Genomic DNA, 20360 nt, shown 5'->3' on the forward strand with positions numbered 1-20360 from the left:
ACAGTATTTTTCCTTTCTCTGACTTATTTTACTTACTATAATGTCTACAAGGTTCATCCATGTTGTAGCAAGTGTCAAAATTTCTTTGCCCTTTTTTTCTTTTTTTCTTTTTTTTTTTTTTTAAGTAAGCAGTGTGCCCAACATGGGATCTCAGGACCCCAAGATCAAGATTCACATGCTCTGGGGCTCCTGGATGGCTCAGTTAAGCATCTGACTTCAGCTCAGGTCATGATCTCACAGTTTGTGGGTTTGAGCTCTGTTGTCGGCCTCTGTGCTGACAGCTTGGAGCGTGGAGCCTGCTTCAGATTCTCCATGTCTCTCTTTCTCTCTGTCCCTCCCCCACTCACGCTCTGTCTCTCTCTCTCTCCCCTTCAAAAATAAACATTAAAAAAATAAATACATACATACATACATACATACATAAATAAAAAGATTCACATGCTCTATCAACTGAACTAGCCAGATGCCCCATAGTTCTGAAAGGTATATTGTATTCTTTTAAATTCTGCTAGTTTTTTTTTTTTAGTAAAATGTTTATTTATTTTGAGAGAGAAAAGAGTGCATGAATGCAAGTGGGGGAAAGGTCAGAGAGAGAGATCTCATGAACCGTGAGCCGTGAGATCATGACCTAAGCCAAAATCAAGAGTTGGACCCTGCTAGTGTTTTATATTTTTTTGAAAGCATTCTGTAACCTGAGTTTTTCATGTTTAAATCTTTGATCCTCTGGAATTTATTTTGATGTAAGGTATGAGGTATGATTCTGCCACCTTTTATTTTCTTCCAGATAGCTATCTAATTGATGCACACTATTATAAGAAACACTTGTATTTTACTAACTGAAATTACTAATCACTAATTTTACTAATTGAAAATGCAACCTTTATATTATGCTAAATTCCTGTTCTATTTGTGTCCACTTTGGATCTTTCTGTTTTGTTCATTTAATCTGTCTAGACATATGCCAGTACCACACTCCTTTGGTTATTATGGGTTTGTAGTATGTTTTAGAACCATGTAATTTTAATTGTTTCTGGTTTCCTTGAAACTTGACCTTTTCTTGCTAGTCTCCCTTTTAATCTCATCCAGCTATCTTTTCTCCTTAATCTGGGCTCTCCTTAGTATTCTTTTGGCTCTATTTCCATGGAGGCTGGGTCTTATTTCATTTGAGGGTGCCAGACAGTTCCCTGAAATTTTTATTTGGATAGATACACCAGTAATCACTTTTCCCTTCCCTTGATTCTTCTCCACTGTTTCTCTCTCCTATTTTGTTGTTGTTGTTTTAATTTTTTTTTCTTTTTTTTTATTACTGAACAGAGTTACATCTGTCCAGCCTCAAATTTTGGAATGGTACTAATCAATGTTCTTTTTTTTTTTTTTGGTCTTCAGGCAACACTTCCCCAGATCAAAAGGAGCCAACACCATTCATCATTGAGTGGATTCCAGATATCCTTCCTCAGTCCAAGATTGGTGAGCTTCGGATCAAGTTTGAGTATGGTCACCACCGGAACGGGCATGTGGCGGAATACCAAGACCAGCGGCCACCGCTGGACCAGCCCTTGGAACTGGCGCCTCTGACCACCATCACTTTCCCTTGACAAGGGAAAAAACAAGAGTCTTTTGCTGCTAAATTTGCACATTCCCAACCCTTGACAATTTAAATACTAGTTAGGCACTTAGATGGCCCTGTCGCCTAGTGAACTGCTCTTAGCCAAGATGCAATTTCTTACCGCATTCAAGTGGATTCTGTTGAAGAAAACTCTTCTTGTAAATGGCCTTTTTGGTGCTGCTGTGTATGGTCTTTGTTATAAATTGGGTGATATTTCTGGCTAGAATTTTTAAAGGAACAAAAAGGAAACCAGCTCTCTTTCCTTCTTAAAGAACTCACCTTTAGAGTTTGTTTCAAACTTTTTCTAATTCTCTAAGATGTTCACAGCACTTCTTACACCAATAGTGTTGGAAAGTTAATAATACCCTGTTTAGGGCAGAATGTTAAGGACCATCCTGACAGAGTTCCAGTCATGCCCATTTATTTTGTTTTCAAATAAAAGCACAATGTCACTAGTTTTTCCAAAGTATATCTCATGTTGGCCTGATTATAAAATTATAAGCCTTTGGGGAGACTTAAGTAATAGTGAAATAGGAAAAAGAAGTCCAGGTATCAAGGGATTATTGACATTTCAAACTAATGCTTCTAATTACTTGTTCCCTAGATATTTATTTCCTTCTTTATTCAACAACAAGTTTAAGAGCTGGTAGGTTCAATTCCTGTTTTTGAGCTCATTGATCACAGAATGGTGATACTGAAGGACACAGAAGTGGAAGCCTGTCTTCAGGGAGAAAAGAAGGGAGTGACCATTTCCTATATGCCTCCTGTGTGCCAGACACTTTCATTTATATTCCCATTTTTCTCATTTAGTCCTTACTGTTTGAGTTTAGATATCACCTCTTCTTTTAAGTTAAAGAGACAGCCTGTTTTTCTTGCTGGAAACGGCATTAAAAATGTTTCATTTTAGTGCAAAGGGCATGTTCTTTCTACTTTATTATGTTACTTTGATATAAATTCCTTGTAAACCATTGTCCTTGGGAACATAAGAAAAATCCCACATAAAGGAGACTCCTGGTTTTCTTTTGACTGCAGGTAACAAAAACCCAACTCTAACCAGCTCAGGCAAAAATGGGAATGAATGGTTCATGGACTTTAACATAAGGCTGGACAGCCATCCTGGGTGGCACTAGGGTGTAACTAGGCCTCAGGAACCCTGGAGCCAAGGTCCATCTGACCCATCACTGTCTCTCCTGGGGCTTCACTCACTCTTAGCACAGAGCAGCACCCTCTAGCCAGAATTCCGACTTTTCAGGCACCTGAAAGTAAGACTTACACTTTTACACTGGAGCGGGATTGGCTGCTCTACTCTCTCTCTCCTCCGAAGGGCAAAGACCCACAAGAAAGACTCTGATTGGCATTTTTGGTAAAAGGGGAGCTGTGTCCCTACAAGGGGGAAAGGGTAGGCAAATTAAGTGTTGTCTGTCCTGTGTGATTGAAGGAATAGTTTGGGTGGAGAGCTCACAAATGCTTTCGACAGTGGGGGAACTCCTCGGGGAGACTCCAGAAAGTTTCACAGAGAACTTAGAACTTGTACTGGGCTTTAAAGGAGAAAGCGTTTGTATAGATATGGAGAAGAGAAATTAGGTAAAGCAGAGCCTGCTGAAAAGGAAGACCACCCAAGGAAACACAGTGGTTGGTCCATTCAGGAAATCCTGCAACCTGACTACTTTAAGGACATTGGTTACAGCTTTTTGACCAAGACAGACCTGTGAGTAACAGGCAAATGCCTGGATCTAGTAGTACTTGACTATAGCCACGGATGAGAATACCCACAAAGGCCATAAAACACATGGCTGGGACAAATGATCCACCCAAAGAGGAACAGTACTGAAGTGTTAAGGTCTTTACCCTGGACCACCCCAACCCACCTTCACAGTCCATCAAAATCTGGAATGGGGTTCAGAGTTACATTGACCAATAATTCTAATTTGGCACTCTCTCTAACAGGTCAAGCATGGGCCTACAAGTACCAGTAAGAGTACTGTACCCACTCTCAACATCCAGACCTCTGGGACACCACTAGCATTGACCTCATTTCAGACTCAGCCCACACTACCACCCCAGGGTGATCCCAGATACTCCCAGCAGAAAAAGGCTCTTCAAACTCTGCACACATCTGCCTCCCCACCTCTCCATGCTCCCACCTGCTATCCATTGCATACCTCCATTAGTCATAGGAATCCCCCATCTCTGGGAGAAAAGCTAATGCCTTTCAACATTGCAGCCACCATTTGTATTCCGGAGTGAACAGCTCAAAAACCTCCATGTCCACGTAGTCACCTGTTTAGTGCACGGACTGACAATCCTTAGACAATATTAATAGGTATGAGAGGGATGCCACCTTAACTCCTCCAGACAAAATGGCTGGGCCCCTAATGTGGGCATAATGAGAACAACTTGCTGCCACTCCACCCAGATCACTTTGGTTCTAACCTATCATGTCCCTGCTTCTACCAGAACTACTGTCATCTCAACAGCTCGCTGGCTTAGAAGAACGATAAGCCACTCAGAGACCTCCTGAAAATGTGACTCTAAGAACTACCCACATAAGTGAGGGTCTGTAGGCCCGCCACCTAGTTCTTTCATGGTACCAGATGTCATCGGTCCCAGTCACATAAGTTCACCCTTTCACTGATTCCTATTATGTCCTTTCTGCCAGTAACCCACCCTTCCTTCCAACCCATGTGTACATGCATATATATGCACACACACCATAACACTCTGGTCTCCTACTCATCTAGCTCTGGCCACCTACAGAATGCAGCCTGTGTACATCATCTAAGAGGCACTATTCTGTCAGTATCTGGTTCTCCCAGGTCAGAGCCCAAAACCTGCTCTCTATTAGAATAACCAAGGGAAATCGCACTGTATCTGCTAAAGGTGAGAGAATGGGCAGGGGCTGCCCTCCTCCAGCCCTTTGAATGACCTGAACCCTCTCAAGTACTCATCACATACAACACAGAAAAGTTAGCCACAGAGAAAAATTCCTGGGTCTTTTTTTTTTTTTTTTTTGGTGAATTTTCCCAAGATGAACCTTCTCACCCCCTTGGCTTATTTCTCTTTTGTCTCCCAGATTCTGGCTTCCTAGTTTTCTTCCTATTTTGTGATATTTTCTGATACTCCTTATTGAATGCTTTTTTTTAAGTTGTTTTTTTTTTTTTTAAAGTAATCTCTATACCCAACTTGGTGTTCGAACTTACAACCCTGAGATCAAGAGTCATCTGTTCCACTGACTAAGCAAGCCAGGAACCCCTGGATGCTTTTTTAAAAACTGCCTTACAGACCTTGCTCCTTGTCTGCATGCCTTCCCACCATCCAGCTCTGCAAGCTCCCTTCACATCTTTGTACCATCACACCTGCCTCGCCAAGGGACTAGGATACCGTGTTTTACCATAGTGCTCTATGCATAGGCATCACCCAGGGATCTAGTTACAATCTAGCATATTCTGATTCAGAGGTTCTAGGGTAGGGTCCAAGATTCTGCATTTATGTCCTCAAACTGATGCAGCATGTACTGGACTGCACAAATGCAGCTGGACTCCAGACTGCACTCTCCATAGCAAGACCTAATGCCTGACTTGGTACTGTGACTCCCACCTCTCACTGCCACTAATGGGAGGGCAGGGCTGGAGGTCGGTGACACAAAGCAATCAGCAGCAGCTGCTAGAGCAATAGCTAGCATGCACCTAAGCGTTTCAAGGCAGTGTGTTAGGTTGAGATGCTTTACGGTATGCTCCCACGAAGTTGCTCCATCCCTTGGAGGCACTGGCCTTCCTCCTACCAACTGGTTCCAGCTCCACAATTTCAGAAGTAAAAAGTGTTATCTGTAACCACCACGACATTCCCTGCGGTTTTCCTCCCTTCTCTCCAGCACTTTTTCAACTGTCCTCTTCACACCACCTTAAGGTTCAGATTTTAAACCCTGGGTTCAAACCCGGACTCTGCCACCAGCTTATTAACTATGCAACCTTGGGCAAGTTATTCAACCCTATGGTCCGGTGACCTCACCTGGATGATGTGTGTACTAAATTAGGTACTGTGTGTGAAATCCTCATTAAATACCATCTATTACCCTTTTGCCTATTGTTTGCTCTCCCTTCCTTTTCCGTCGTGTTTTTCTAACTTGGCCTTGAGACTGGAATGTTTTGTTTAATGTTAACAGAAAAGCTACAAATCAATATGAAAGGGTGTGTGTAGTGCTGGCATTCATTTTCTTCGTTATCTTTTTCCCTTTTTTTTTTTTCAAAATTTCTCCGATGAACAATATTACTTCGGTAAGTTCCAAAAAGGAAAAGTCCTACCCTTAAAACAAAGGACATAAAGGTTACTCCACAGAAAGGTGGAAAAGAAAAAGAAAGACGCCTTGGCGCCGCGGGCGGGGGCCGGTCACGTGGCGGCCGCCCCCTTTCCCCCCTCCTCAGCGAGGTGACGTAAGTCACGTACCCCTCCCGCCCGCGCCGCTCCTTCCGGCCGGTTGGGCAGCTCTTTCTTCCACCAGGCGGCGCCGCAGGACGTTCTGTTGCCGACGCCTTCTGCGCAGCCTCACTGGAGCCCGGGACACGTCACCACTTTCGCGTCTTTTCTGGAGAGCGCGGGAAGGCGAGTGCAGGAGGGTGGTGACGACATTGGGGTTCCCCGCGTGGCTCGCGGGGGCGGGGCCGGGGCCGGGGACGTGGCGCGCCAGGAGAGGGGAGGGCGGGTGGCGCCGCGCGCAGGCTGACTGGGCCACGCCCACCTCGTGACCCACTGTGTGGCCGAACTGCTGGAAAGGTGCTGACGAGGCGGGTTGGATGGGGAGGGGCACTCGTCCCTGCGCGAGGCCCTTTCGAGGTCGTTATTTCGCCCAGGTCGCCCTCAGACGTGCCCCGGGCGCCTCTGGGTCCAACTTTAAGCCGAGCACCGACTTCCTGGCACCCTCCTGGGGGCGGGTCCAAGCCCGCGCAGCGGCCAGCGCGCCCTCAGGGCAGCGGAGTGGACTCGGGGCACGTGGGCCCGGGCCGCACACCAGCTGCAGACCGCGCGGCTCTTCGGGGAAGGAGTCGCCGCGCCCAGGCCCCTCCCCGCCGTGGCTCAGGCTTTCTTCCTCCCCGGCCTCCCAGTATTGGCCCGCCCCCACTCTTGCCGTTCCTGCCTGCGCCGGGAGAGAGGAGGAATGTGGGCTCTGGAAGGAGACTGGGCTTTGAATCCCGACCCGCCGCTTAGTCTTGGCCTTGGGCGAGTCATTCAGTATTCGGAGTGTCGGTTTTTTCCTTTGTAAAATACGGATTGTACCATCCACTTAAGAGATGTATTAGTCTGTCCCTAACACAGGGTAGGTGGTCAGTCAAAATATGAAACTTAAAATCCACCTTTTGCCATTGGGTCCTTAGAACCAGTTTGCAGGGCCATTAATCCCTCGGTAGCCCTTAGAAGGCTTCGTGTAGTTCCGTGTACTGGTTTTTAAGAGAAGCGCTTCCCTTTTCTTAATGTGAACTCCACAGCCTGCCCAGTGGCTTTGAAAGAAAAGGGGGCAAGGGGCTCATCCACGACCTGACGAGTTGAACATGGGGCCTAATGAAAGTTTAGGGACGGGTGGTTACTGGAGTTTTTGTCTGGGCCCCAGCCCTTGTGAAACTACTTAACTGAGGCACCACAGGATTTCCTGCTGGGAACCCTGTCTAGGGCACACACTGCCAGGTACCCTTCAGTTGTCTCTCTCCTGTTGCTGTGCCTTGTCAGAATCTTTCGTCTCGTATTACACGTTGCTGTGGCCAAGTCATTTTTCCTGGGATGGCCTGATCCCTGGGGACAAGCTAGCTTCCAGTAGCTTATGTAGGAAGCTGGTCTGAGTAAGCAGTGCAAGACTATCTTCTTGAAGGAGGAAAACTAATGTATCCTGAAGTGCTATTTAGCATGTGTCACAAACTGTATTAGGTTTTTTTTTCTTTTTTAAAATTTACATCCAAATTAGCATATAGTGCAACAATGATTTCAGGAGATTACTTAGTGGCCCTTACCCATTTAGCCCACCCCTCCTCCCACAACCCATCCAGTAACCCTCAGTTTGTTCTCCGTATTTATGAGTCTCTTCTGTTTTGCCCCCCTCCCTGTTTTTCTATTTTTGTTTCCCTTCCCTTATGTTCCTCTGTTTTCTCTCAAAGTCCTCATATGAGTGAAGTCATATAATTTTTGTCTTTCTCTAATTTCACTTAGCATAATACCCTCCAGTTCCATCCACATAGCTGCAAATGGCAAGATTTCCTTCTTTTTGATTGCCGAGTAATACTCCATTGTATATATATATACCACATCTTCTTTATCCATTCATCCATCGATGGACATTTGGGCTCTTTCCATACTTTGGCTATTGTTGATAGTGCTGCTACAAACATGGTGTGCGTGTGTCCCTTCGAAACAGCACACCTGTATCCCGTGGATAAATACCTAGTAGTGCAATTGCTGGGTCGTAGGGTAGTTCTATTTTTAGTTTTTTGAGGAACCTCCATACTGTTTTTCAGAATGGCTGCACCCACTTGCATTCCCATGTATTAGGTTTCTCACACAAGTTACCATCTCATTTGATTTCCACAACCAGTCCTATGAGCTAGGTGGAATTATCATCCCTTTACATAGAAGAGGAAACTGTGGTTCACCAGCTTAAATGACATAACTCACAGCAAGGATATGGTAAAGTCATGTGTTTAGGAGTCCATACCAAAGTTTGGTTCTGTGGCAGTGGCAAGAAACAGTACCTGGGCAGCCTTTCTCTAGGATGTGTGATGCCCAGGACCATCCTAGAGGGTATGAGTGAAGGCATGTTACAGTGTGGGCTTCACCTCCATACCCCCACTCTCTTGGCCACTCCTGCCATTTGTATCAAAGCAAAACCAGGTTAAATGACAAAGGGCAGCATTTGTGACTCCAAAAGACAGAGAAGGGGTAACTTCCCCCCACTTTGCCTCAGTCATGGATGTGTTAATGGAAGGACTCCTGTGTATCAGAGTTGAGCCTTTTTTTAGCACCTGGCAGGAGCCACCTCTCCTTGCACCTGCTGCTTCTACAAACCATTGCTCATTTGCCAGTCAGCAAGGCAAAAGGCAGAAATGTGGTGTCTGAGTAAGTTGGATCCAATGTACCTCGGGACGGCTGTGTTCTCTATATTATGTTGTGAGAGTGGCAGCTCATACTCACTGCTGAGTTGTACGTGGAACTACAAGAGACAAGAGAAAGGCAACAAAGGCATAAGTCCCCTCTCCATTTTCATTCTTTTAATTCTTGAACTTGGCTAGCACAATAGTTAAAAAAATTCCCAAGATGAGGCAAGCTAATAAGGACTCAGGTATCTTGGAGTAATTCCTTAAAACCCAGAACTTTGTAAGTAAATACTCCATGGTTTTGAGCAAGGCAGGTAGTTTCCAATCAAGAGAACAGATGAGCCTACTTGATTCAGGGTCACTTTGAATAGGCATTTGTTTTTGTTTTCATTTTTTTCTTTCTCTTTGCTGGCAAAGCAGTCCTTGCTGTCCTGACTCATGGCATATTTATTAAAACCTACAAGGTATGGACCCTTAGGTGCTTATAGTCTAATTGGAGAAATGTCTTTTGTTTTGTCTAATACAGCCTGCACACCTAAGTGACAAGAAATGAGTTTCCCACAGTAAAATTACATGTGATGGGTGATTAATTATCCAGGAAAGTAAACCATGAAATTTCAAGTGTATTGCCTGAAAGTTTGAGGACACCCAGAACATTGATCAGATGACTGAGAGCAATCTCAGGAAGGAAGGGCTGGAAAATGGTCATAATTTTGGTTAAGTCTGATCAATTGTGTTATAAAGTGTTTTGGGGACCTGAACACGAGGGATTTGGCCATCCTTGGAAGCACCAGCACTGCCTAAAGAAGGGTAGGTCTTGACTAAGGGGACTTGAGCTCCATGATTTCCTTGGTCAGACTGCTCTTACAGCAGGGAAGAAGGGCCCTGCCCTAAAGGAGAGATGTGACTTAAGGTTACTTTTTTTTTTTTTTAAGTTAACTTTTTCCCCCATTTATTTTTGAGAGAGAGCAGAAGCAGGGGAGGGGCAGAGAGAGAGAGAGGGAGAGAGAGAGAGGATCCCCAGCAGTATTTGCACCGTCAGCACAGAGCCCAATGTGGGGCTTGAACTCACAAACTGTGAGATGATAACCTGAGTCAAAACCAGGAGTTGGACGCTCAACCGACTGAGCCCCAGTTACTTTTATTCTAAGTTCCATATTTACCAAGCAGTCTTCAGACCATGAGGAAAAGATCAGCCAGTCAAGTCAATTCAACCATTCCAGAGCCTCAGAATGTCTGTTATTCTTCATTTGAATCCATACATTGATTGGCATTTGGTTTATATGTCCCTTGGCCTCTGTGTGAACTTAGTTAATAAGTGTTTGAGAGATGGGTCCCCTTGCAGTTGGCCAGCCTCAAAGTGTAAGGCCCAGATCTGGGTTCTTCTTTTAATTCAGCAATTAAGTACTGCCTAGGGGGACCTGTGGAAAAGGGGTAGGAGACGAGAGAGCAGGGGTGGGAAGCTAGCTTCGCCAAGGAAAGACTACCCTTGTCTTATTGTTGACTTCCCTGTTGCATCAGGAAAATTGCATCCAGGAAAATTATATTCTCAGCACAAGGCAGAAAGTGTTAAACTGTAGTTGAGCGATGCAGGCTTGGAGTGCTCTAGATCACCATGGTAAGATTATTGTGGGAGGTTAAAGGATGGTGCCACGAGAAGGTTGGTAGGACTTGCCAGGTGCATGTGGTTTCAGCAGATGGAGATGTCAGAGGTGGAGAAGTACACTCCCCTCCAGAGCTGATGTAACATATATAGTCATATGATCCCTTAGCTGTTAAGCCAAGGTAAAAACGTTGTGGCAGGAGAGGGAGTGGCAGGACCCAGAGAAAAGTAAGGATAAGCAACTATTCATTCAACAGTTTGTTTATTCAACATTTATTGAGTACCCTGTGCCAGGCATTGAGCTGGGTCCTATGGATACAGAAATGAACAAAACAAACCAAAGCCCTACCTTCAAAAAGTTTATAGGCCAATGAGGAGAGAGAGAAAAACAGTATGAAAGGAAGGAAGGAAAGAAGAAAGGGAAGGAGGGAGGGAGGGAGGAAGGATGGTATAGTATGTCGGATGAGCTGTGGAGAAAATTAAAACAAGTGGTGGGGAGGTAGGAGGATATGATGAGGCGTTTTTCTCCAAAGTTTAAATGAATTATGTGCAAGTTAATATAAAGATACAAAGATACACAGTCTTTGATCATGTTCTGTGAGTTGGGAGCCAACCAGGTTGTGGCCCAGGAGATAAGGTTTGTCTGTGAATATGACTCACTGCTTGGGAAGAAATAAGTCACGATCTCTGAGTGGATCATTTTCTTCTGAAAGCCAGAAAATCCAGGTGAGATGATAGAGGGAAATGGAATTGCTCCCCAGACCCCTAAATAGAAACACTTTGGTTCTAAGAGAAGTGTTGGCCTAGTGAACTATAATAGAGCTAAGCAGGGAAGAGGAAAGAGCTGGAGAAGCACCTTCTCAGCTACTTCTGCCCAGAGGGTGGGGCGTGGGGAGGAAAGGAAGTCAGGCCTTGAGCGATGTGGCTGGGTGGCTGTGGAATATGATGAGACCATATGTGTTTCCTCAGGAGGTTCCCTGTTCACAGGTACAGGCATGAGTGACAGTGAAACCCACCCACCTTGTGCTCCACAGCACTATTTTCTGAACCTAGAATTTCAGAACTATAAAGTTCATCCTACTCCTTGGTGCCCAAGATGAAACTGGGACACAAAATATTGGCATTCTGAAGACAATAGTAGAAGGAAGTAGAAGTTTGTGGTTGAGGAAGGAAAGATCAAATGTGGGACAGTATAAGTTCTAGTGTTAACAAAGAGTACCCATTGGAACAAGGGTGAGAGATGTACAACAGGTTCTCAAAAGTCTGCACCAACCTGCAAGACTTCGGAGTCTGTGGTCACCTGTATTCTCTTTGAAGCTGGGGAAATGGGGGTTGGGATAAGGCTGGTAGTAAATTTGGTCCAAGGCTCTTTAAGACAAGACCCTGTCAGCTCAGAATCTGTGCATGAGGCCTTCCCCAGGCCAGATTCCTTGAATCAGTTCATGTCTCCATATTCCCATGCTCCTCTTGCCTGGAAACAAAAACAAACTACCTCTCAGTAATTGGAATGAGTGATCTTCATACCTGTTTTTGAGCTCTCCTTTTTTTTTTTTTTTTCTTTTTGTTTATTTTTGAGAGAGAGAATAAGCAGAGGAGGGGCAGAAAGAGAGGGAGACACAAAATCTGAAGCAGTCTCCAGGCTCTGAACTGTCAGCACAGAGCCTGATGCAGGGCTCGAATTCATGAGCTGTGAGATCATGACCTGAGCCAAAGTCAGTCACCCAACTGACTGAGCCACTCAGGCACCCCTGAGCTCTCCTTTTAAGCTGACAGATTTCTGAGAGCCTCAAGGACACAATCTTGCAGTTTCACATCTGCCGGTTATCTTATGTTTTTCAGTGACAAAACTGTGTTTTGAGCCAGGATGTCCTGACAGGAAACCTGGTAATATAATGCTCCTTCTTCCTGCTGATGTGTTCTGTGTGGATATGTGGAAGCCACATAGCTTCTTGATGCTTTTTACAGTGTATGGTGCTCATTATCCTCAACCTGGTTGGGGTTTTCCTCTGAGAATAACCCAATACAGAATGAATCTCGTGGTATCACTCCTGGTGATGCTGTACATGTGTAATAAGGAGTGGGTATGCAGTCTCCATGGGGCCTTCTGCTCTGAGTTCCTAGTGAATTTAGCAACGCTGCATGGTAGTGTTCTGGCCCAGCACGCTCAGGGTATGTATGTGGTATGGTTCTAGACACCTGAATCCCTGCCAAGCTCAGCATCGCTGGGAATGTCTTACTTTTAGACTCACATCTGATTTAAGCAGAACCTTTCATTGAACACATCTGGCATACATACATCTCAAATTTCCTGCACATTAGCGAAAGAATTCCAGCTAATGAAAGCTGGAAACTGAAAGCTATGACATTGTTATGACTAAATTAACACCCTGAAAAGGTTAGTGAGTCTTATATGGATTACATTACCTAGAGTTCAACCTCTGGCTGTGATCTTTGCAATAGAAAAGGTATTTCCCCAATACCCTAAAAAAAGAGAAAACTGTTCATATAAATCATATTTCTGACCACAGCTAACCACGAAAATGTCCATAACTCAGTGATATAGTTGATACCTTGCAAATGGCTTTAAAGAACAAAACTAGTGAGTTCCGACACATCTAGGAGCTGATGGTGTCCTAACAGGGTTATTAGAGATCGGTGGCAAGAACTGAGTCTCATGTTTGTTTCTATCCCCAGCACAGGGCCTCAGACAGCCATGGATACACATTAGGTGTCGATTAACAGTCACTGAATTACTAAATGGAAATTTACTGGGGCTCTCTGCACTGTTAGACTTCACACACAAATAGACCTGCCCTGTGGGATCCTTAGCAAGAGCAGATATTTTATGAGAGCTGTCACTCGACTTGATTGGTTAGACAAAGTGAAACCAAGCGACTGTGTTTTAAAACCAAATATATTTACTCTGCTAAATTTTACAACTGGAATGTTCTACTCTGGGTGGAGAGTTGTACAAAATGACCTCTAATTTGAGGTTCGTAGGTTTAGGAAAATGCAGATTTTTTTTTTTTTTTTTTAAGGCACTGAGATGAACCCAGCAGGGCGAGCTGGCAGGAAGTCAGACTGCGGTCCTTGCCTGCAAGGATGACACAGGCCAAAGGAGAGAAGGAAAACAACAAGGCAGCCAGCACTACTAAAGCATTTTGCAAAGTTCTGCAGAGCTTTCCAGGTTTTTCTGGAAAAAGGAAGAAAAGAGAGTAAAGGGCAAGAAGAGGATTGGTTAACAGCTGGCTTCAGAAATGCTGACTAGTGTATTTGCCTACTGGTTTTATTTTTCTAAGTCAGGGATAAGGAAAGAGTGTGGTTGGTCTGGCACTGCTTGCTAGCACGGCAGTCTCTCCTGGTCTGTGTGCTGATGCTGTTGTCAGCACCACTAGAGGAGTCTCATTGAAAAGGGGATGCACACTGCCCTCCAAGGATGTCTGAGGTGTGTGGAAGAGTAGAAAAGAGTAGAAAAACAAAAGAGCTATGTTTGATTATATTTTGCTTTTAAAAGGTTTATATGTTTACTTTTGAATAGGTAATTTGACTCCATGACTCAAAACTAAAAATATATATATATATATATAAAGGTATAGAGTGAAGAGTATCTGTCATGTTCCTATGCCTCATCTGCCCATTTCCCCCACCCCAAATAGATAACCCTGTATTTAGGTTTTTGTTTATCCTTCTAATGTTGTTTTCATGTATATACAAGCTGAAACAAAAATATACTCTTTATTGCATTTTAACTTTAATGGTACCATGTTATACACACCTTCTGCACTTTGTTGGTTTTTTCTGCCCACTTAACACTGTATTTTTGAAACATGTCCTTATCAATATGGAGAGAGCATTGTCATTTTTATTTTTATGGCTATAGAGTTTTACAGTGTATGGATATGCTGTAATTTGATTGGTTCCCACTGAGGGACATTTAGGTTATTTCAAAATTACAAATTAGGGCATGGACCTTAAAGACAGATGTGCTTTCTGGGGCTCCTGGGTGGCTCAGTTGGTTAAGTGTCCACCTCTTGATATCGGCTCAGGTCATGATCTCATTGTTGGTGGGATCGAGCCCTACATGGGGCTCCATGCTGACAGTGAGGAGCCTGCTTGGGATCCCTCTCTCTCTCTCTCAAATAAACATTTAAAAAATTAAAAAACAAAAAAACAAAAAAACAAAAACGACCAATGTGCTCTCAAATCCTAGTCCTGATGTTAATAGATGACTGACTTTGGGCTTCATTGCCTCATCTGTAAAATGGGAATTATTTTATATTTTTATTACCTGTCCCATAACATTGCTGTGAAAGATTTAATAATATAATATACAATGAACTTAAGAGATAGTAGGTGCTCGGTGAAAACAATGTACCTTGCAACTAGGCATACTAAAACATGTTCTTGAAAAAGAAGACATTTTGATTGCTCCTATTGAAACAGAGAGCAATCATATACATTTAAGTACATCTTTTTAGAATCAGTGCATGTTTGTTTTAAAAAGACCAGGTAATTAAAAAGAAAAATATAAATTACCTATGTATGGTTTTACCACTCAAAACTGCTAACTTTTGATCTCTTTGCATTGCTCTGGTTTCCATAGTCACATTATCCCCTCTTCTGAGTGTCAGATCCTCTGCCTCTCTGTTATAAGTGTGCCTTTGATGGCATTTAGGCTCACTCAGATAATCCAGGATAGTTCCCTCATTTAAAAATCCTTAATTTAATCACTTCTGCAAGGACCTTTTTTCCAAATAAGGTAACATTTACACATCCCAGAGATGGAGACATGGATATCTTTTGGGGGGACCATTTTTCAGCTTACCACAGGGAAAAATTGACATCTTTACCATTGTGACTTACTTATGTATATTTTTTATATTTAATGTTTATTTATTTATTTTGAGACAGTGTGTGCACAAGCAGGGGAGGGGTAGAGAGAGAGGGAGAGAGAGAATCCCAAGCAGGCTCCTCACTATCAGCACGGAGCCTCACGTGGGGTTTGGTCCCACCAACCATGAGATCATGACCTGAGCTGTAATCAAGAGCCAGACACTTAATCAACTAAGACACCCAGGCACCCTTGCAATTGTGATTTATAATAAGAAGTATATATTTGGTCTTTATCCCATTTATTTTTCCTTTCTTTTTTTTTGGGGGGGGGGGTCTTTATCCCATTTCTAAAACCCTTTAACTTTCCTAAGTGATAAGAGTGGGAAAGTTGTCTTGGCTAAAGACACTGAGGTGGCTGCTGTTGGAGAGGACACTAAATGAGCCAGCCTGGTGCTTTCCTGCCCCACTCCAGCCCTCCTCTTTCGGCTCATGTAGTTACCAGCGTTTGGGTGCTGAGCCCTTCCCTCTGAGTCAGGAAAGAACCACTTCTCATCCTTTGTCTGACTAAAGTGTGGGACCTGTGTTGGTTTCTTTTAATGCTGGATTTCCAGTGAGTGGGGGAGGAAGGGGAAACCCATGTGTAGAATCTGGCTTTACGTGGAATGCGGCAGGTTGGCCCCTAAACTTTAACTAAAGGCATTCTTAGCACTGGCTTCATATGTAAGTATCCTTTTCCAAATGTTCAGAAGGCTGTAGGCTTACCCTCTAAGGCAGATGCCTGGAAGTACCCCTGAAGAGAGGCGATTTGTGATGTAGTAAAAGAGTTTAAAGGAAGGGAGGGAAAAAGGGTGAGACCCCACCTCTAGCCTATAACTAACCACATCCTCTCTCCCATTCAAGCCCCTGAACAGTTCGAGGAACTTTCTAGAAGTACATGCAGGGAGACAGAATGGGGTCACTGTGGTTAAGACTGGCTGGCCACCCCAAAGATCCCCCTGGTGTCAACTCACCTCAGAGCTTAGTCTGGCCCTCAGCCTTGCCTGGCTCAAGACCTGATTTATTAACACACAAAGAGTGGATCAGTTCTCCGGGGGCTGACTCATTAACCCAGCTCTCAGACACTGATGTACGTGCAGCGTTAGTATTTTGATCTCCTAACCAATGTGTTTTTTTCTCTCAGTTTCCTCTTTTCCTCTAACCCCTCTCTCCCTTTGAGATGGCCTGTACTGTGAGGCATCTTTTGTCTCAAGGCACCACTGTACAGCACAATGCAGGGAACAGAAGAGGAAGGACTTAGAGGAGTCTGATTAGTCCCCACCCCCCACACCCACTGGGTCAAGTTTTCCCAGACTGGGATATGGATGCTGTCTCAGGGCAGGGCAGTGGCACCCGGCACCTCAGAGGGTCTGCACTTGTCCTTCAAGTGTCCCCATACCTAAGAGCACAACAATAAATAGCAAATAAAAAACACCATGAGAGACTGAGAGAGCAACTGCAGAACGTAAACAGCCTTTTCCCTTTTATGAAAAAAGAGGCCCCACACTTTGATTTCACACTGAGCCCCACAAATTACGTAGCTGACCCTGCTGGCAGATAAGGCATTCCCAAAGGAGTTAGCCAGAAGTCTAAGAATATTCTGGGGGTATTATGGCTTAAGTAAGAATGTAAGTTAGCCCTGCCCAAATTTGGAACAATGTTGGGACTATTTCAAGCCTTGAGAAATGTCAACACTAGTTTTGAAGGACTATTAGCAAAGCAAATGTGAAGTGACTGCACATGTGATAAGGCAGAAAACTCAAACTTGCTAGGTATGCGTTGGCTGTCCAGCTTCATTTGGAATAGGAAAAAGGTGGGCAGGATAGGCTGTCTGGGTAGTACCCCACCCCCCACCCTTTGAAGCAAGAACTCAGCTTGTTTATCCTGATAATCTGGAATCAGATCTGACTATCAAAACTTCAGAAAATCTTGATTTGAAAAGAAATTTGATCTCTTCACACTTTCTTCAGTATTAGGTGCTGCAAAATTATGGTCGTTGGCAATTTATTACTCAACAATGGTCTCATGTGTTTATTCAGTTCCTAGGAGAATTGAACTTACATCAAATGGGTCTTTGTTAAAAAAAATCACTTTATTTTTTTTTTAAAAATTTTAACATTTATTAATTTTTGAGAGACAGAGAGAGACACAGCGTGGGTGGGGGAGGAGCAGAGAGAGAGGGAGACCCAGAATCCGAAGCAGGCTCCAGGCTCTGAGCTGTTAGCACAGAGCCCAACATGGGGCTCGAACTCACTGACTGCAAGATCATAACCTGAGCTGGAGTCGGTCGCCCAACTGACTGAGCCACCCGGGTGCCCCCCCAAAAAAATCACTTTAGATGTTTGTCTCCTTTTTTGAATTTCCCATTCATATTCCCCATTTTCTTATTTATTTGCAAGCACTTCCTACATATTAAAAATAATGTTTGTTATATGTGTTGCAAATAGGTTTTCCCAATTTGTCCATTGTCTTTTAACTTTGTCCCCCTGGAATGTCTCCAAGCCATAACATCTAATGGAAGTGAATGAGGTCATACTAACAGTAATACTGAAATCTCATTATTTCAAATTAATAATCATCTTATTTACCACTAATAATTATCAACACTTAGTGAGCATGTACTAAATGCTTCACATACCATTAGTCCTCACAATTAGCCTACAGAAGGGGGCTTTGTCAGTTCCACTTTGTAAGTGAAGAAACAGATAAGAGAGGGTAAGTAATTTGTCCAATCACACAGCCTAGTATGGAATGGAATGGAATATGGATCTTGATCCCAAACCTGTCTGATACCTATGTCCCAGGTTCCAACCCTGCACTGTCCAATATAGTAGCCATAAATGGCTGTTGAGCACTTGAAATGTGGCTAACCTGATCTGAAAGACCAAGTATGAAGGGCATCTGGGTGGCTCAGTCAGTTAAGCATCCGACTTCCACTCAGGTCATGATCTCATGGTTTGTGAGTTTGAGCACAAAGTCTGGAGCCTGCTTTGGATTCTGTGTCTTCCTCTCTCTCTGCCCCTCCCCTGCTCTCTCTCTCTCAAAAATAATAAATAAACATTAAAAAAAAAAAGACCAAGTATGAAAAAAAGAATGGGAGATATCTTATTAAAGTTGATTATATGTTGAAACAATAATATATTGGATACATTGTGCTAAGTTAAGAATTTTAGTGTTTCTTTTTATTTTTAATTAACTAATTTATTTTTTATTTTAGAGCAATTAGGCCAGTGGGGAAGAGGGGCAGAGGGAGAGACAGAAACCCAAGCAGGCTCCATGCTCAGTGGGGCTTGATCCCATGACCCTGAGATCATGATGTGAGCCAAAATCAAGAGTCCCACACTCAACCAACGGAGACACCAATGTGCCCCTCTTTTTATTTTTTTAATGTGGCTACCAGAATATTTTATTTTTTTTATTACTATTTTTTTATTTTTGAGAGTGAGCCCGAGGGAGGGGCAGAGAGAGGCGGAAACAGAGGATCTCAAGTGGGCTCCATGCTGATAGCAGTGAGACTGATACGGGCTCTAACTCATGAACTGTGAGCTTAAGTTGGACACTCAACTGACTGAGCCACCCAGGTGCCTGCTACTAGAAAATTTTAAATATGAACCACAGGACAGTTCCACTTTCCTATACTGTTGTTCTTTAGGAGGGTGAAGGCAGTCTTCATGGTCCCTTGAGTCTTTCCCAGTTATCATAGTATTGGCCTTTCTATTTGTTAAACTAAAACCTCTAGTTTTGTTTTGTTTACATGAACTAAAATAATCCCAGGACCTCACTTTCTTTTTTAAGTTATTCATTTATTTAGAGAGAGCAGGGGAGGGGCAGAAAGCAGGGGAGAGAGAGTCCCAAGCAGGCTCCACACTGTCAGTGCAGAGCCCAGTGTGAGGCTGGAACTAACAGTGAGATCATGACCTGAGCAGAGATTGAGTCCAATGCTTAACTGACCGATTGAACCACCCAGGCGTCCCAGGACCTCTTTCTTGAACGTTCTCAGTTCCCGCCACTCTTTTTCATACAACCAGGCTTTACTAACTTGTTATCCGCATCTGGATAGTCTCCAGTGCGTGGCTTTGTCCCTTTGCAAATACAAAGGTGAATGTCCCCAAATTAATAGAAAGTAGAATGGTGGTTGCCAGGGGTTGGGGGGATCATTGTTTAACGGGTACACAGTTTCAGTTGGATGTTGGGAACATTCTGGAGATCGATAGTGGCCATGGTTGCACAACCATGTGAATGTACTTAGTGCTACTGAACTGTACACTTAAATTTGGTTGCAATGATAAATTTTGTTATGTACATTTTATGTACAATGTAAAAAAAAATGGTCACATATTACAACATGGACGGACCCTGTAAACATGCTAAGCAAAATAAACCTGATAACAAAGTATAAATACTGTAGGATTTAAATTCCATGAGATACCTACGAAGAGACGGAAAGTAGATCTGAGATTACCGGTAGCTGAGTCGGGGAGGCGAGGAGCAAATGGCGGCTCAGACGAGAGACGAGGGAGTGGGGGCCGTGGGAGTGCGCCGGCGGCGGCCGGGAGAGGGGGTGCAGACAGAAGGCCCGCCGGTGGTGCGTGCCAGCCCCTGCGCTCCCCGCCCGGGCGCACGCGTCTTTGTGTGGATGGAGGGCATCAGTAGCCCAGCAGGCGGCGAGGCGTGCTGAGCAGCCCGGGCCGGGGAGCGCTGGCCGTGAGGCGGGACGAGACCTGAGCGGCCGGCAGGGGCTGCGGCCGGGAGGTGGGGGAAGGGCAGCGAGGCGAGCAACTCGTTGGGCCGTCCCCGCCCCACCCCCCAAGCCGCCGCTGCCCGGTGTGCTAGGTGCCTGCCCCGCTTTCTCCCCATCCTCCGTTAACAAAGAGCTCGGGGGAAGCTCGCACCGAGGTACGCGCGCCGAGCGGACATCCTCGGACTGGAAGTATAGCCACCGGCGGCGAAGCCGAAGGTGCCCCTGGTCCGGTGCCGCTTGGCCTGCGCCCGGATCAGCCCTGCCTCACGGTCTTTACCTGCGACCCTGACGCCCTACGTAGCTTTTTTGTTTTTTATTTTGCACTTGCTCGTTTTACTCTGCAAGTGTTGAGGATTTTCCCCCTCTCTCCTTCTGCTTCCGCCATCCCAACTTTGGCCAGTGTATTTACCCCCATGCTCACGTAAAACTACGGGGGCGCGCGAGCGCGTGCGCGCGCGCGGGGGGGGG

General features: G+C 44.5%; 2 protein-coding genes across 5 annotated transcripts in view; one reads left to right on the top strand and one right to left on the bottom strand.

Moving 5' to 3' along the window:
• CUNH2orf42 (chromosome unknown C2orf42 homolog) overlaps nucleotides 1-2604 on the top strand; it is a 33704-nt gene extending 31100 nt beyond the window's left edge. For all 4 annotated transcript variants that reach the window (XM_040458631.1, XM_040458629.1, XM_040458630.1 and 1 more), the window contains one exon: nucleotides 1387-2604. In XM_040458631.1, the coding sequence (XP_040314565.1) occupies nucleotides 1387-1595 (209 nt within the window). In that variant the 3' untranslated portion in view covers nucleotides 1596-2604. The remainder of the gene's footprint in view (nucleotides 1-1386) is intronic.
• Nucleotides 2605-10527: 7923 nt separating this feature from the next.
• LOC121019134 (uncharacterized) overlaps nucleotides 10528-20360 on the bottom strand; it is an 11205-nt gene continuing 1372 nt past the window's right edge. Inside the window, exons 2-4 of the mRNA XM_040458310.1 lie at nucleotides 19585-20151; nucleotides 12707-12763; nucleotides 10528-11753 (exon numbers count right to left, since the gene is read on the bottom strand). Coding sequence (XP_040314244.1) covers nucleotides 11723-11753; nucleotides 12707-12763; nucleotides 19585-20151 — 655 coding nt within the window. The 3' untranslated portion in view covers nucleotides 10528-11722. The remainder of the gene's footprint in view (nucleotides 11754-12706; nucleotides 12764-19584; nucleotides 20152-20360) is intronic.

The sequence above is a fragment of the Herpailurus yagouaroundi genome, unplaced genomic scaffold (assembly GCF_014898765.1).
Source record: "Herpailurus yagouaroundi ecotype Mexico unplaced genomic scaffold, PumYag 221, whole genome shotgun sequence".
NCBI classification, from domain to species: Eukaryota; Metazoa; Chordata; class Mammalia; order Carnivora; family Felidae; genus Herpailurus; species Herpailurus yagouaroundi.